Below are 16933 nucleotides of genomic sequence, written 5' to 3' on the forward strand. Positions count from 1 at the left end.
AAGTTTATAAAGAAGAATATTGTAAAGTTAATGGTATTATATTACGTAGAAATCGTTTATTTATTCCGAAATCATTAGTGCAGAAAATCATGGAAATAGCACATCGTTAATGTCTTGGTATAGTAAAATTAAAAAGTTTGCTACGTTGCAAAGTTTATTGGTACAACATGGACAGAGACATCGAAAATCTCATTCAATCATGTCCATCATGTCGAAAGATAGGGAGACACAACAAACCAACACCTGTACAAATGACCAAATTACCGACATCACCATGGTCACACATTGCAGCCGATTTTTATGGTAATTTACCAACAGGTGAGAAAATTCTAGTAATTACAGATTTATTTTCGAAGTTCCCGATTGTTGAAGTTATGAAATCTACGACGTTCAATATTGTATCTACTCGCCTTGATAATCTCTTTTCAATTTTTGGTTATCCCGAAATGATAAAAACGGATAATGGACCCCCTTGGGACAGTCATGAAATTGATCTATTTTTTAAATCACGTGGTATTGTACATGGCAGTTCAATTCCTTACTGGCCCAGAAGCAACGGGCAAGCTGAGCGTTTTATGCCAAACTTGAGTAAATTAATCCGTCACTCATTCGACGCTGGTACCGACTGGAAAGATACCTTACGATCGATGCTCCTGAATTACAGAAACTGCGTTCATCCAGCAACTAACGAAAAACCTTCAACATTATTATTTGGTCGTGAAATCAACACAGGAATACCGACAAAGAATAACAAAACGTCACCACAGTACGACACAGTCAAACGTCACCACGATACTTACACTCACAAAGCAAAACAAACCGCTGACAAACATTGCCGTCCTGCAATCCCAATCAAAGTTAACAGCCAAGTCTTCATAAGAAGGGGTGTAAGAAATAACAAATTCCAAACAACATATTTACCAAATGTATACACAGTAGTTACAGCCAGTGGTACCCAAATAACAGTTAAAAATAACAGAACAAATATCATTATCAAACGCCAAATTTCATTTGCAAAACTTGTTTATAACAAAACAAATGCAACAGATCAGAAATCCGACACAGTCAACGACGATAATATAACACGAAAACAATATCCACTGCGATCTAAGAAACAGTAACATTAATCTAAAACGATGGGGAGATGTTATGTCGCACATGCTCTATTCGGCATAATACTTTATTAAACTTTATTGTATTGACTGTGACATATTTTATTTAGTTAAGATTTACGTTATGTTAAGCAAGCACGTCTCTTTTCTTCTCTCTGCCAACCCATGCAACATAACATATGGAAGATGCGATAAAGCATACATACTACTACCACAGTTTTTTTAAAATTTCACAGGTCTTGCATTCCCAGTTCTTACACGCGGGAAACCAAAAAATTGTTCTAATAATAATAGCTGATAATCAAATTCGTCACCACCCAGGGTGAGGGTCTTTTTCCGATGTATAATGCCGAAAAACCCTGGGTTGAGGGTGATTTGAAGACAATCCTTTGTACCATGCATATCAACAAACCGTGAAGGCAATGAAAAAATATTAAATTTAATTGGATAAAGATTAAATGTGCTTTGGTATTGTGATGTTCTTATACAAAATTATGTAATAGTAACGCCCTTAGACTTTTTTATTCTAGCAGACTCTTCTAGCCAACTTTATTTTTAGCTGACAAAATGTTATATTTTGCTAATTGGCTGGCACCACAATTTTTCGTCGGTGCATAAAGGTCATAGGTGGTGACAAAATATGTCAAATGCAAAACGATGAAGACAAACTATCTATCGCCTCTGCTAATTACTTTTAGGCAAAGTTTAAAAAAGGAGATTTGGAAAGAGGTGAAGTTCATCATTAAAAAATGTAGATAATGACATCGCAACCACACTTAATTTGAATAGCAATGAAAAAATTTGTGAGAAAGCTCTATACTATACGTCTTTATAGGAATATGGTTTGTAATAAACTGGCTGTCTATTTCTTTATTTCTTTTTAATTGATAATTTCCGTAAAAAGGTAAAAAAATACCTCTTTATTACAACAAAGAACGGCAATGTTACATTATCAGCTGTCATACCGTGAGACAACTTTATTTATGTTACGTAGTTCTACGATCTTAAGATAATTCTACGATCTTATTTGTAGATCAAAAATTATATTAAGATAAATAAAATATTTTAAGGTAGTAGAATTATTTTAACCCTATTTGGTCCGGGTATTTTGAACATATTATACCCAGGGGAAGTGGATTCCGCCTTTTTTGAATTTGCTACAAGAATGTGCAATGTATTGGTACACTGACGTCACTTGGCCTGATTCATCAAAACGAAACAAACCTGGAGCAAGCAGTTACATCCAGGTTTGCTTTGTCAGTGCAAAATGAAAAATTAGACATTATTGAAGACACATATCAGATGCAAATGTTTTTAACTAAGGAGATGCTAATCTAAATAACTAAGTCTGAAAGATAAAACTATAATTTATTAAGGCTGGTTATCACTTATAGTCGTAAGATCGTCATAAAGCTTATCCTAGGACGATCAGAACCCTTTAAACAATTAGTGGGAATGTGAGAATCAATCTTCACACAATTCTAGAAATCTCATAAAAGTTACAAATATTTGACAAAGAGTATAAGAATATGGAGTGATTCTTTAGAAGTATAGTAGGAGGGGTGGAAATTTTTCCAAGACGAAGATTTCCTTATAGACTAACAATATCGTAAATCAAATTTTTGGTCAAATCAAAATGATAAACAATACGCATCTGCACTGCTTAAAAAGAAACTTTTGCGTTGTATATCAAAGCATCAGAATGCTTCTATAATCTCCGGTGGATAGAATATCGTTTAAAAACAATAGATCCAGAGAATTTATACTGACAAAATTGTGTTTTGATTGATAATGTAAAATATTTATTTCTTCTCTTACTTCTGTAAATAATATTGTAAGTGTCAGGATGTTTGCACAAAGATTTGCCAATGGCGAAAAACGAGTATACTAGACAACAAAACTCACATGAACAGTGTTTTTAAATATTCCATAGGAAAGTGTGTTTGTTTTAGCCTTTCTTGGTCTCCGGAAAACCAATGAACTAGTCTCTCTTCCCGAATCTTTTTGAATGCATTGACAGGCGAAGTATTCTTTACCACAAGGCGAGGTTTTGCTTGTAATTCGAAGAATCTTTTTTGAAGAATGTCAAAAAATAAATGACAACATAGGTCAAAAAACGAAAGATCTCGTCCGTATGTTCATAACCTTTATAACAAAATGCGTTGTAATACATAAAGTACTGTCTTCAAAAATTTAAATGTTAATGTTCCGTCTCCTTAAGAATTAAATTAAATCCGAAATCTTCTTAAAACGGGAAGCCTTTTTCTCCTCCTCTATTTTCGACTGATTATTAAAAAGATTGCCGTGACGTCACTGCAACGTCACTGCAAAGTCACGTTATTTTTATTTCCACTTGGCTAGTTCCCATTGGCTGGCTTGGCTAATTTAATATGGTGGTGACAGTAAGCAACAAAGACAGGAGAGGAGCTTAGTTAGCTCTTTCTAGCTAGCTGTGGTTATTTTATAGCAGTTTGGTGGGAAAATCAGAACTACGAAAGAAACATTGAGCAATAGGATCTCTTTAGTAGTTACACTCTGGCGTAAGTTGGTCTAGACGTATTTCGTGATTTAGTGCGTACATACTTTTTGAATGGCTTCTATATTGAACGCACACGTATCTTTTTTGTTCCGTTTGTACTTAGTTGAAAAAAAGAAAATACAGGAACTAAAAGAGTTTATATATACAATTGCTAGTAACATTTGTATACAGGTTGTATAGAACACCTTTGTAAAATATTTGTGATATTGAAGCTGGTGTATGTCACCCGAAACGTTGTAGATTGTTGTTGATTATTTTTTCCTTTTTTTAATAACTTATACCTGGATCCGATAACTCATTTAAGATTTTCTAAGATTACACAATGCCCTGGAATCGATAAACAAGCATAAGTATGCATAAGACACTAATGAGTATATATATTAGCAACATATGTTCACCGACTTGAAGAACTTGTTATTTTAGGAACTTTGGAGTCAAATGATAGGAGAAAGTTAATAAATGTGTAACAAAATGCATGCATATATGCAAATGTTTTGGGTATGCTTTGCAGTGTGCTTTAGCACTTGTGCACACATTAGGGAACTGGTTCTAATTATAGGCGAATTATTATTTAGTTTAGATTTTTTTATATAGTTTTAACTATTAAAGAGGTGACTTTAGTTCTTGGAAATTGAAGCAGGTTTTTTATACTAAAGGACGAAGCTTTCATTTTAAGAAATTCAATGAAAGGTCTATGGATTTACCTGTTTGCATGTTACACAATATGACCTTAAGGTTTTCTAAGCTGAAAAGAAAAAAAGCATTATGGAATTTCTATAAGAATTCAACTAAAAAATGGATGAAAAAAAAATTGGCATGATTGATCCATTTTACATGTTATTGCCTGTCTTTTTAGACGAAACATTGCCTTGCTAGACAAACGGCCACGATAATTTTGGTTTCTGTATAATTTAGCGAGACTTTATTAGCAAATGATTTTCTCGAACTCTATAGGACAATACACATGAATTTAAAATGCGTAACCGTTTATCCTGCAAGGGGTTTTCGTGTCACAATCGACATACGCGCTTGCAGCATCGGTGTGAGTGATAATAGAAAACAATAAATGATATGAACACCACTACAAATATGTGAACATTCTTGTATTGATGAGATTTTATAGACAAATTGACCCAGGTCAACGACAAGTTTTAAAGAAGAAGTAGACGATCGTTTGTTAAAAACATATACGGAAACCAGTTAGTCCCACCTTGCAATATTCCATCAAAAGGAACCTTCGAATCCTCGTCCTATCATTTATTTTTCGTATTACTTTGTAATCATTCTGTAAACTTTTTTATCATTGTTTTTCGATATCGTTCTTTTATGTGGATTTGATTTCGATTATTGGCTATATGTTTGATAATACCCGCTAAAATATCTTCCATGTTCAAAATTTCGTTCACGTTAAATATAGAAACACTGTAACTGAATTAGTGGTATCTAATTCATTGTTTGGATTCTTTCTTGGTACAGGATACATTCTGGTTTGGAATGACAGGGATTTTCATTAATTGGTACCCGCATGTAAACTTCGTTCTATCTTTTCGATTATGCTTTCTTGAGAAAACAAATCACGAAAATAATTCCTCCGACGAAGATGAATGGGATGACTGAACAAACCCAAGCAACTAACAAACACCAGCCATGTCCGTACGTGTAATTGACGCGCTTATTTTCATCGTACCAAGTTCTCTGAATTCTCTTTTCCGCATATAAACATGCTGACAACGTAATAAATCCTAAAAAAATAAGAACTATATGGACCTTTAATATTATGCCAGCCTAAATTAAATAAAAATAGATAGTAGCTTTATTTGATGGTGATCTAAGTACACCATGTATTGACATGCATTGATACACTCCGTAGACTTCATAGATTCTGAACATGACACACCCGAGAGTTACCAAAACTACACCGTAAATGAAAGTCTGTTTTGGACCATTATGATCGGGAAAATTAAACATTTTACATCTGGTTAGAAAACTTGGTTATCAATGTATTATTGACTGACAATTACTCTGCTAGAGCAGACAAAGATCTAGGCTGTCATATATGGACCAAAAAAAGCCACTGAGTTCAAATAAAATAAATTATTTGTAAAACGCAAGTTGCTTCGGTTTGATTGAAATATTTATGCGTTGTTAAACGCAAAGGCCTAAAAGAAACGGATTAAATAGTATAACTGCGATTTCTGGAATCTAATTGGTTGATTAAATTCAAACAGAAAGTTAATATCACTTCAAATTCTCCTGGCGACAAAGATGAAAAAAAATATTAACCAGCAAAATAGCCGATCAAATTAAAGTATTTTTCTTGTTCTATTGCGTTCCGATCTTAACTGTTTTATTTTTGGGTGAAAATTATTCTATTAAAAAAAAAGTTGACCAACCTGTCATGACAGATGCTGCAATGGTAAAGAAGGCTGCTTTCCTCCATTTATTTACTTCATAATCTCGTCTCTGTATCATTCCAATAAAGCCCAAGCATGAAATAAGGTATCCAACTGAACCAATAATTATCAGTAGTAGAACAATATCGAAATCTAAATGCAAGAAAATTGTTTTCTATCTTAGCATGTGGCGATACATATATTATAATAATAGACAACAGTATAGCAGTTATAGAGTGTTTAATGTTTCAATATATAAATTTCATCAATTTTATGTCATTTCAAGCAAAGTGGGGAAATTAAATGTTTCAAAGTAATTAGTACTTGTTACTGTGGAAAGTTTATCATTTCTTGAACATGATAGTTTAGTAGGCGACGTTTCGGGAGATCCTTCTCCTATCATCGGGCAAAGTAAAATGATGTTACGTATGTATTTATATAATTGCAGAGGATCGAAATTCATAAAAATTAACCAATCAGAAACGAGCTGATAATTACAGTTAATTACGGTAATTAACATTTTCGGACCTAGATGTAGGTATCTACTTCTTCTGTAGGGCTGGTAACCAAATCTCAGAAAGTTGATACGAGATGCTGTTTATGTGTTTGTTACGTTCTACACTGTTGATGGTTTCCTTAATCTTCCTGGCCGTTGTTCTGGATTCTCTGTCAATGATTTTCTTCTCATCCCAATTAAACTGATGACTTCTGCTCCAGCTGTGGTCCGCAATTTCGTTTTTCTTCACATCTCTGTTTCTCACTGCGCGCATATGTTCTTGTACTCGTTGCTTAAACTTTCTTTTTGTTTCACCTATATACACTGCATCACAATCTTTGCACGGGATTTCGTAAACAACATTGCTTTGTTCTTCCAGGTTTATTTTGTCTTTTGGTTTAGACAAAGTGCTCTTTAGAGTTAAGAATTTGATCTTGTGTTGCCTTAAAACTCGACGAAGGATCTCGCTGGTACCTGGTACGAAGGGTAGGAATGCTGCTGCGATAAATTCCTCTGATGTTTCCTTGCTGTCTCCGTTGCATCTTCTCTTTATTTTATTTTCTACTTGCGTGATGACTTTATGACTGTATCCATTTCCGATTAATGCATTTCTTACACGTCGAATTTCTATTTTCCTCTCCTGTTTGTCACTGACTACGCTGTTGGCACGATTCAGTAATGCAGATATGACACTTTCTTTGCAAGATTTCTGATGTCTTAATTCGACGTTAAGGTACTGGTCAGTGTGTGTTGGTTTACGATACACGGAAACTGAAATGGAACCATTCTTGCGTTTGACCAAAGTGTCCAGGAAAGCGATACTTCCATCGTGTTCAAGCTCAACAGTGAATTTGATTTGTCGATGTAGGCCGATGATGTGTTCATGGAACTCTTCTAGATGAGATCTTTTAATTATGGCGAATACTTCGTCAACAAATCTTCTCCAATCCTTTGGACGTCTGTCTGATGTGACTAATGCTGTTGTCTCGTGTGCTTGCATGTATATTTCTGTGACTACTGATGATGCAGGGCCTCCCATGGCAACTCCGTCTGTTTGAGTGTAGAAGTTCTTTTTAAACAGATACCATGTTTTGGTTAGAACAAGTTCGACCAAACGCAGAAAATCCGGTACTGGAATCTTTGTCTTTTCACCGAATGCAGCATTGTTTTCGATTAGGTCTTTAATGATGTTTAAGGTGTCTTTTATGGGAACATTTGTGTAGAGGGATGTGACATCAAATGATACCATGCATTCGTCGTCTGCTATGAAAAACGAAATTGCGGACCACAGCTGGAGCAGAAGTCATCAGTTTAATTAGGATGAGAAGAAAATCATTGACAGAGAATCCAGAACAACGGCCAGGAAGATTAAAGAAACCATCAAAAGTGTAGAACGTAACAAACACATAAACAGCATCTCGTATCAACTTTAGAGATTTGGTTACCAGCCCTACAGAAGAAGTAGATACCTACATCTAGGTCCGAAAATGTTAATCACCGTAATTAACAGTAATTATCAGCTCGTTTCTGATTGGTTATATTTTTTGAATTTCGATCCTCTGCAATTATATATATACATGCGCCACATCATTTTACTTTGCCCGATGATGGGAGAAGGATCTCCCGAAACGTCGCCTACTAAACTATCATGTTCAAGAAATGATAAACTTTCCACAGTAATATGAATACTGAACAGACAAACCGAAATAATATCTTCAATAATTAATACTTTTGTGAGGGCGTTTTATCTGGTGTACTGGTGTGATATATATTCACTACATTTTTAGGAGGAATTTTACCAATTAATAAAAAGTGTAACATACCTCTTTGTGTTATGGTCACTGGAAACAGATGACCTAAAACGAGTCTGTTATCTTGGAATGCAAGTACGTTTTGATAGTTCTCACATTTTTGTATTCCTTTCACATCTAACATAACAAAGGAAAAATAATTAGAATATAATATAGACTGTCTATGCTTCTTTTAAGGTGGATTGTTCTCGTCATCTGACAAGGGATACAAAATTACTAGCTATTTATTACAAAAAGATAAAAACATGTATTGGGCATCACGTCCATAACTTTCTTCATTTTCAACACATAGTACAGTTTAAAAAATTTTTAATGAATGAATGATGAAATTTTAATTTTAACCAGAAAATTTTTCACTAAACCGTATAAATTAAAAAATTTAAAACATTTCAAAAACAAAATAGATATTAGGAAACATGGAGAATTTAATCAAATTATTAAAATTGTTCTACAACATCAATCAACATTCCGGAGCAACAAGAAAGTTCTAGCAGCCCTCTCAATGAAACAGAATAGAAAGAACTTACAAAAATTAATACAAATTTTCCACAGACCAATTTTATTTGTTGCAAGCTCTTTGAAGTGTACTGTTGTTAAGTTGATACGTTGAGTCCACCATGATGATGAGGCGAGTGAAATGAGAATAGAGACGAAGCCAATCAGGTTGCAAAGAAGAAGTACACTGTGCATGAACAAAATAATTCCACTTTTTTTATTGCCCATCAATCTAAATAAAAAAATTGTTAATTTTGACTATTCTTTCGAGAGCATTTTAGGAACTTTGTTATTTATGCGATTCAACCGCAAGAGGCATCTAAATTACACGCTCTTCGCCTCTCCCGCGTAACAACGTGTAATAACGTCTGAACAAGAACATTTGACTCTTAGACATTGAAATTACATAGAGAACACCATAAAAAGTCAGTTAGTGCAAAAATAAAATCTAAATTCTGCTGATTGTTGATGACGATGTTACCCTTTAAATGGCGTATGGCTACATGGCGTAATAAAAGATTTAAAAATAGGCGAATCAAACGCAACAAAAATAACTTTATTTGGTTATTCTTTTTTTATAAATTGAGTCAAGAGTAAATCCAACCTCTGACATGTTGATTAAGATTTTTAAGAAAGCGCTCTGCACAAGAATAAAAAAAACAACAAAAAAACATAAACTTTTCAAATAATAAAACTTATGTAAATACAATATTGTCCAGATAAAGACAATAAATTATACGACAAATAAATTCTTAGCAACGATTCTTTAAAACATAGCGAAATACACATTATGAAAATTGGTTTGTTTGTTTTTTCGTTTGTTAGCTTGTTCGTTTGTTTGTTGAAAAGTAAAATTTAAGTTTCCCTCATCCACTCTCTACATTCTTGATCGCTAAGGGAACTCTACAAATGTAACAAAATATTCACGTATTGTAATATAAAAAACACTTTAACATGCTTCCTTTCAAGTCATCTTAAAATCGTTGAGGTTTAAAAACTTTTTTTTAAAAAAAACAACAACACCAATAGCTACTTTTCAATCTTAACTAAGCGCAACGCCTCAATAAAAACAGATAAAAGATCTTGTCTTCTTCCATAAGTTCAATCCAGTGAAATAAGAAATTACAATGACTTGAATCCAGTGGTCCAAAAATGTTCTTATCCTTGCTGCCGCTAACGAAAGGTAAACTAACACATCGCACTACTCCGTATTGTGATTTAACAGTGTTGAAGGATTGCTCAAAGAAATAAAGTTTGATGTTGTTGGGAAATTGAATGTCTTTTCGCTTTGCTGTTATGCATATGTAAACAAACATTATTAAGAATTATTCTGTTCTTCATTTGGATTTGTCAAAAAGCCGTAATACTTCAACTTCTTGATCTGGGCTATAGCGCATTGATTTGCTTTTTGCATATGCATTGGGCAATATGTGTCGACGTTTTTTGCGCTACAACGACAAAAAACGCTGAATGGAAAACAGCCTAAAGACTTTGAAGACTTTGAAGCAAATTTGAGCAATTTGGCAAATAAAGATCCTTATAAAATAAAATTTGGACCTACTTAAACAAGATAAAATTCTTTCCTTTCTACAAAAATGATATTATCAACCTGGATATCCATCTTAACTATAAATCTATGTTTACAATCAGTGCAGCTTATTATCATGTCAGGAATGTTTGTGGACAGATTTCGAAATTTCGTCCTATAAACAAATGTAGTATTCTTTATCATAAACACATTTAAAACTTTGTTTGCTAGCGAAATTAACACAGGATCTTTAGACTGTTCATAACCCTAAAAGTTAATAACTATTTTCATGTTAAAATGGTGAATTTTTGAAACATAATGTGAATTCTGGGGTAATGCAGGTATAAAAGTAGCTAAAGCCTGACCTGCAGAGTATAGTGACAAAAGGTTGTAACTAAGTAGAGCATTAAATAATGTGTTAATAATTCGACGCAAACACCACCGTCAATTTTAAAGTATACGCATGTGACTTTGCGTTGAAATTTAATTGCAGCTAATCGGCCTCCTAAATATTTTGAAATTCTAACCATATTTTTTAAAACATTTTTACTTGACTTGTTAATAAATAAAGTACACAACATACTCTTCACAGGGTTTTAGCTGCATCTGTAGACCAAGATTTTTTGAAAACTTGTATCAGGGTACGATTATCAACTGTTAACTTTAAACTTTAAACAGATTGAAGTGTATGTAAGTTTTTGGTTTAATCAGCCGTGATGGTATAAAGTGACTGCTTTTTTGTGATTGGTTTATAACTTGTCAGGTTTGCCTTGCGACAAATAAGTAGATTCAACATAGCATCACCATTTAAATCGCTTATTAATACACGCTTTTCGAATTGAATGTTTTAAAAATTTTAGAATTTTGATATTTCGACTTTAGGATCATATTCAACATCATTGAATTGGTGTGTGTATAAATTTTATAGTAAAAGTCTTCTAAATTTTCAACTTACTAATAAGCTTCTGTTTCAAGTAGAGCTCAATTAGCATAAAATTAGCATAAAATTAAAAAGGTTGTTTGCTGGATAAATCTAAAGATTTCACATTTTATCAAGTTTCAGATGAGAATTTCAAAAATCACATTTAATTTTGTTTGACACAGTTGAGAAATAGCAGCGGTACATCAAAGTAGACTAATTTGGGGTAAAGGTGTATTACGCTTTTGAACGCTGGAACAACAAAATCGATAAACCGAACACATTGTTAAAGCTATTTTCTGCTTAAATTGTTTTTGTAGAAAATTTTCGCTTAAAAACAAAGCGATTTGAAACGGATGAAGGATATCAATGTTGAAATGACTTTCAGTTCGGACAGTTTTGGACAAACTTTCAGTTTGGACCGAAATGGAAAATTCATCTATCAATTAGATTGTAAGAATTCTGTTTTTTTAGATCCAATCTGAACGTTCCATTATTAAGCCAGAATCCACTTTTAGTTGCATTTACTTACAGGGGCAAATTTATTTTGAAATGTACTGGTAACATAGGGTGTTCGACTATAAAATGAAAAGTAAAAGATTCCCGGCAGTATTACCATGCAATAGCGGTACGTGTTTTTACCACTTCAATATCAATTAGGTATGAGTCAATGGCATACTTGCGATATGATATTATATTAATCTTATTCAACTTGTCTAATTACTTTGTATCATTTCCTCAAAAACAACATATCATTGTTTTCAAACAACAATAATTTAAAATATCTAATTCCACACATGTCTACGAAGTGGTCATTATGATTCAGGGTTTTTTCCTGGTAGCTAAGTGTATTCAGTGAAAACATTGATTGAAATGTTCTTAAAATATAGAGATTGTTAAATAACGGTTCTATATTTGTCAACAAACAACACCTAATTTTAAATCACTGAAGTCAAAGTTTTTCAATTTTTTTCGCCAGTTCCTTAAGAGCTGTTTTATCCTTCTGTTTGTTTCGTTTAACTTAACAGATAATTCGATTTGGATTTGAAGTTACATGATATAAACAGCCAAGTTTGTGACCTCCTGACCTGGATTAAGGTGACTTCCAAAGAATAAAATTAGACATTATTTTTAATTCTTTTCAGATTGGAATCTACAATTATGTTGAAAAAATTAACGAAACAAATAATTATCTTTAAAGATCATACCCAGAAGTAAAGATATACAGCGTGTCAATATTTGAGCTTGTCAAGGTCCATTTGTCAAATAATAAAAGGGGACGTAGGACATGGGAGTTCTTGCCGTAGTCAACATGGCCTATTTCCTCGATTTCCTAGACCTACGCGGACCGTTGCGCTAATATTTCCAAAAATGCAGGCGCCGCATAAATTGGGACTGGTGCACTTTCAACGCTCGTCTTCTGACCTACATATCTGCCAAAGCAGAACTCTATCAGCATTTTGGCTGCGGAAAATTCATCAATTTCACAAAATGGGTAGTAACTTCAATTTTCTCAATATTTATGAACAGCATGCAGATGCCTAATAAATATATAAAAAGGCAGTAAGTGTCATAACCATGCAGCAAAATATAGTTCTCAAAACAAAAAAGCGGCAGGGGAAGGTGGGGGCTGGGGGGAGAGTGGCAGGGGCCAGAATTCGTAAATGAATTTGCTTACATTTACATCAAGTGCTTAAACAAAAGGTTTTGGCTATTCAGTAACAATTTCATTCTTAGCGCACCAGAGATCTTAAAAAGAATGTAAACATTACCTGTAAATTTATTTTTTGCTTTAAGAGCATAATGGCTACGAAGGAAAAGAATTTAACTAGCTACCTGAATTAGCGCCATGGTTGTCTTTCACGGGCATTGCTCATACAGAGCCACACCATACTTTTTGATTCAAAACAACTCTTTTTAGTAATGACTTTATCATGAGCAATTTGTCGACGCTACTATACTTACATCATTTACAGACGTAATTGTACACATTATCCAATTGTTTCAACAACCAATCAAAATTCTCATGAAAAATATTGCCCGTTTATCTTACCCCTTGCACACCAGAACTGATTTCATAAAATTGAAGGTTTAGTTAGGTGTCCTGAAATTGAAAAGGTACGCCATTGCGATGTGCAAAACATACCAAGAAATTTCCTGTCGTTTCATCATAGATTTTTTCCCTACATGATATTAAAGTATAGTTGAAAGTAAAGCTGTGGCTTGATATCTTATCCTAATGACTTATAAACTATAGACTTTTATCCTTGTTTAAAGAACTCGAGATATTTGAAAAAGGTGAGTTTTGTGAGCTGCTTTGTCTCTTTTGAGGGAGTCTATAAATTTATGACCATTGTGTTGCTTTAACAAAGCTTCTTGAAGGTAATTACTAGCATACTTCGTTTTAAGAGATTGTTGATACAGTATGAATTGATCTATTTCATTTTACTCCCAAAACAAAAGCTTAAATCAATTATTTTAAAACACTTCATTTAGAAATTTCACAGCTTTCAAATTTCACCAGAGTTTGTTCACTTTTTTTGTTTGGATTTTATCCGGTCGCTACAGAAAAATAGCGCCCGCTAACGTGATCGATATAAGCCAATAAAGACGTCAGATATAAAGAAGTCATTACACTGCCAGATACTAAATGCAGTTATTTACTCACTTCACAATGTTTATCATAACAACAATCCATAGCGAAAACCACGTGTGGCGTGTATTAAACTATAATAAGGCACGCCACAACGTGGAAACGTAAACATTGCATTCTACATATTCTTTATTACACATTAGATCATATTTCTATATTTTAAGTTATGGTTTTTCGAACATTGTGTGTCAAGAATTTTTGGGCAAACACAATTTAAAGAAGTTTGTACTGATTAACAGAGGCATTATATTTTCTGTTTATAACATCTCAAGTCTATAAATGGGGAGAGGGTCAAAGTATCAGATATGTTTGCAACTTTGGGAAACATGAAAAAATCATATCTACAAAATCACTCACCTAATTAAGTCATAGTAACATTCCTGAAACGTTTTAAAGCGATTGAAGTTAATATGTAACACATGTTCACCTAAAATCAACTATTTCGAGTAAGTAAAAATTGTCAACAAAGTCTTTTTAATATGGTTATTACCAATGACGAGTTTGAACAATTATTGTATATTTCAAGCAGAAACAATTTGTTTAATTGTCCGTTGTTGCGCTCTATTAATGAGATATCACAGTTGCTACGCAGCATGCTTTCACATTTATCAAAAGGAAATGCATTTTTAAATAAAAAGAAGTATTAGAAATTGATTATATAGGAAGATTAAAAAAGTTATTAACGACTTTTTAACCGAATTTTCTCTACCATGCCTCATCCATCGCGGATATATGCCATATTAATATTTTGATATATAATTACGAAAATAATTTTTTTAAAACGCTATTGCAGTGCGAAAATAACAGATAAAACGATAACTGAAACTGCGATTTTTCTCTTGTCATTCAATTACTTTTCCAAATAAGCTTACTGATCCGAACCCATCCTTCAACTCCATTGCATCTAGAAGCCATGCCCTATAAAAGAGACCTACTTACTCAACAACGCTGCTTTCAGAGTATTCCTTCTTCAGACAGAAATACTATACTAAAATGTCTACGACGACAGGTTGTCCTGCCAACAAGAACGCATCTTGCGACACCATAAAGAGAAAAATTACTATATTTGTTGCATCATTAACTGGATATGACCCATCAGATAAATATTTTAACATCTTTACAAAATAATTATGTAGGAAATAATTAACGAAAAGAGTCTCTAACGAATGACTTGTAGGAAGGGATAATTATATGAAGCTGATGTGATTAGATAAAAAGATTCTAAAGAAGAAAACCAATGAAAATAAAGAATGTTACATAAATTGCATCACTGGAAGACAAAAAGGTGGAGTGTGGATTCTGAATCAATCTACTAACAGCTACTAGCATAGTAGAGGCTTTGCACAGCTTTAAAGCAAGTAAAAATTTTAGTAGCTACTTTAATACTTCCACATGCTTGGGAGAGCATAAACTTGTGTAATACGTTTCTTATTGGTCACCTTTGCAAACCTGATGTAGTACTTTCAAGCCTGGGTTAAGAAACAATCAAAGGAAGGGTGCTGTTTTTAAAAATTTGGTGTTGGATGTAACTCCTCAGTCCGTTATAAACATTGATAACTTAAACTTTAAATCTAATTGGTTACAAAATGAATTGTCATGACAAATTTTAAAAATTACATTCCTGTCTCGGTATACTTTCACCAGGATTGTAACGAATTTCAAAGAGAAAATCAATCCGTTCGAAAAGTTTTAAATTCTTACGTTTATTAAGGTTGGGGGTTTAACCCTATTATACCTGAGCTGTTTTGGCCCTTGTCGCGAGTGATAAATCCTGAACTAATTATGCTAAAGTGATGAAAATTGACACATTTGTGGAATGTCTTAGTACAAACTCATTCCAGGTAAAAATAACTTGATCACGTCAAAAGGATAAAAAATGACATCATATATTACTAATTTTCTGGTCCTAATAATCTAAAAATTCTGTGCACTATATACAACTTGTGATATTATCCTTGGCAACACAAAAACATTCATTAGCATAAATAAAACTATTTAAGAAACAAAACAATGCAACAAAACTGTTTTATATTGACTTGCTAAAAGAAAATTCTAAGAATAACAAACTCTTTGTCCGAATAGCCACTTTAGTCACGTGACCAGAACGTCTAGAAATCCGCTAGCGCGATTTGTGAAGAAAACGCGTCCGGCTAAAATGGGGCGCCGGTTCTGTACGTACTCAAACATAAGTTGTTAAATTCCCATATAAAACAATAGAAATATTCTTTTAATTGTGTATATATATTTTGTTCAATGATGAAATTCATATAATCCGGATGAAGATATATAATACGGGTCGGCCATGGTAGAAAAAAATACTTTTAAACTTTTATTTGATGTAAAAAGGCGTCTGTGTAGTCGAAGGCTGAGATTATCGCCTGATATTTTAACTTTTAGGGTATGTAGAGTACTTGTTTGAATAAATTTTCAAACATGTATCTCTTTTTGTGCGAATTTTCGATTTCGGTTTTGTTTACCCTTCCAACTTTTGAGCAGGAATGCTTCTTGGGAAGAAAGTATATACACAAAGACGCCGGCATTTTGTTTTTACCTAGCTCAGATTTGAATGAACTTTTATTACATTTACATGGAAATAAACAAACAAACAAAGAGGTTATTCAGGGATAATTGGCAATTATTTTCCACTGCCTACATGCACTTTTGCTACGGTGGTATTTTTTGTGTTCTACCTCTTCATTGACTAAGTATCGTTAGTACCACATTGAGTATCATTGAGTGTTAATAATGGACATTTTGAGTTCGTTTTACGATGAAAAACTCTCCTTTTTGATTGATTCCATGCTAAACAGATTGACTAAGTAGGAAAACTAATGTCGTCAGATTGATAACCATTTATTTTTCATTTCTCCTCGGCATCAGATCTATTTTACTTTTTGTTAAATTCTCTTTTTATTATTTTATTGTCTTACTTAGACCTCCTGTCGACGTGAAATGCTCGACCTGATATATGTGTATGTTTTACATTT

General features: G+C 33.2%; 1 protein-coding gene across 1 annotated transcript; it reads right to left on the reverse strand.

Moving 5' to 3' along the window:
* Positions 1-6107: 6107 nt before the first annotated feature.
* On the reverse strand, positions 6108-8287 carry LOC130629018 (uncharacterized). The gene is made up of 2 exons (XM_057442109.1): positions 6369-8287; positions 6108-6197 (listed from the first exon to the last, which is right to left on the reverse strand). The coding sequence occupies exon 1, from the start codon at positions 7787-7789 to the stop codon at positions 6587-6589; it is 1203 nt and encodes a 400-aa protein (XP_057298092.1). The 5' UTR covers positions 7790-8287; the 3' UTR covers positions 6108-6197; positions 6369-6586.
* Between the last annotated feature and the right edge of the window lie 8646 nt (positions 8288-16933).

This window comes from Hydractinia symbiolongicarpus, chromosome 15, assembly GCF_029227915.1.
Source record: "Hydractinia symbiolongicarpus strain clone_291-10 chromosome 15, HSymV2.1, whole genome shotgun sequence".
Taxonomy (NCBI): domain Eukaryota; kingdom Metazoa; phylum Cnidaria; class Hydrozoa; order Anthoathecata; family Hydractiniidae; genus Hydractinia; species Hydractinia symbiolongicarpus.

Bases quoted from the DNA above. Each gene is read 5' to 3' on its own strand.
- LOC130629018 (XM_057442109.1), bottom strand. From the start codon at position 7,789: ATGGTATCATTTGATGTCACATCCCTCTACACAAATGTTCCCATAAAA.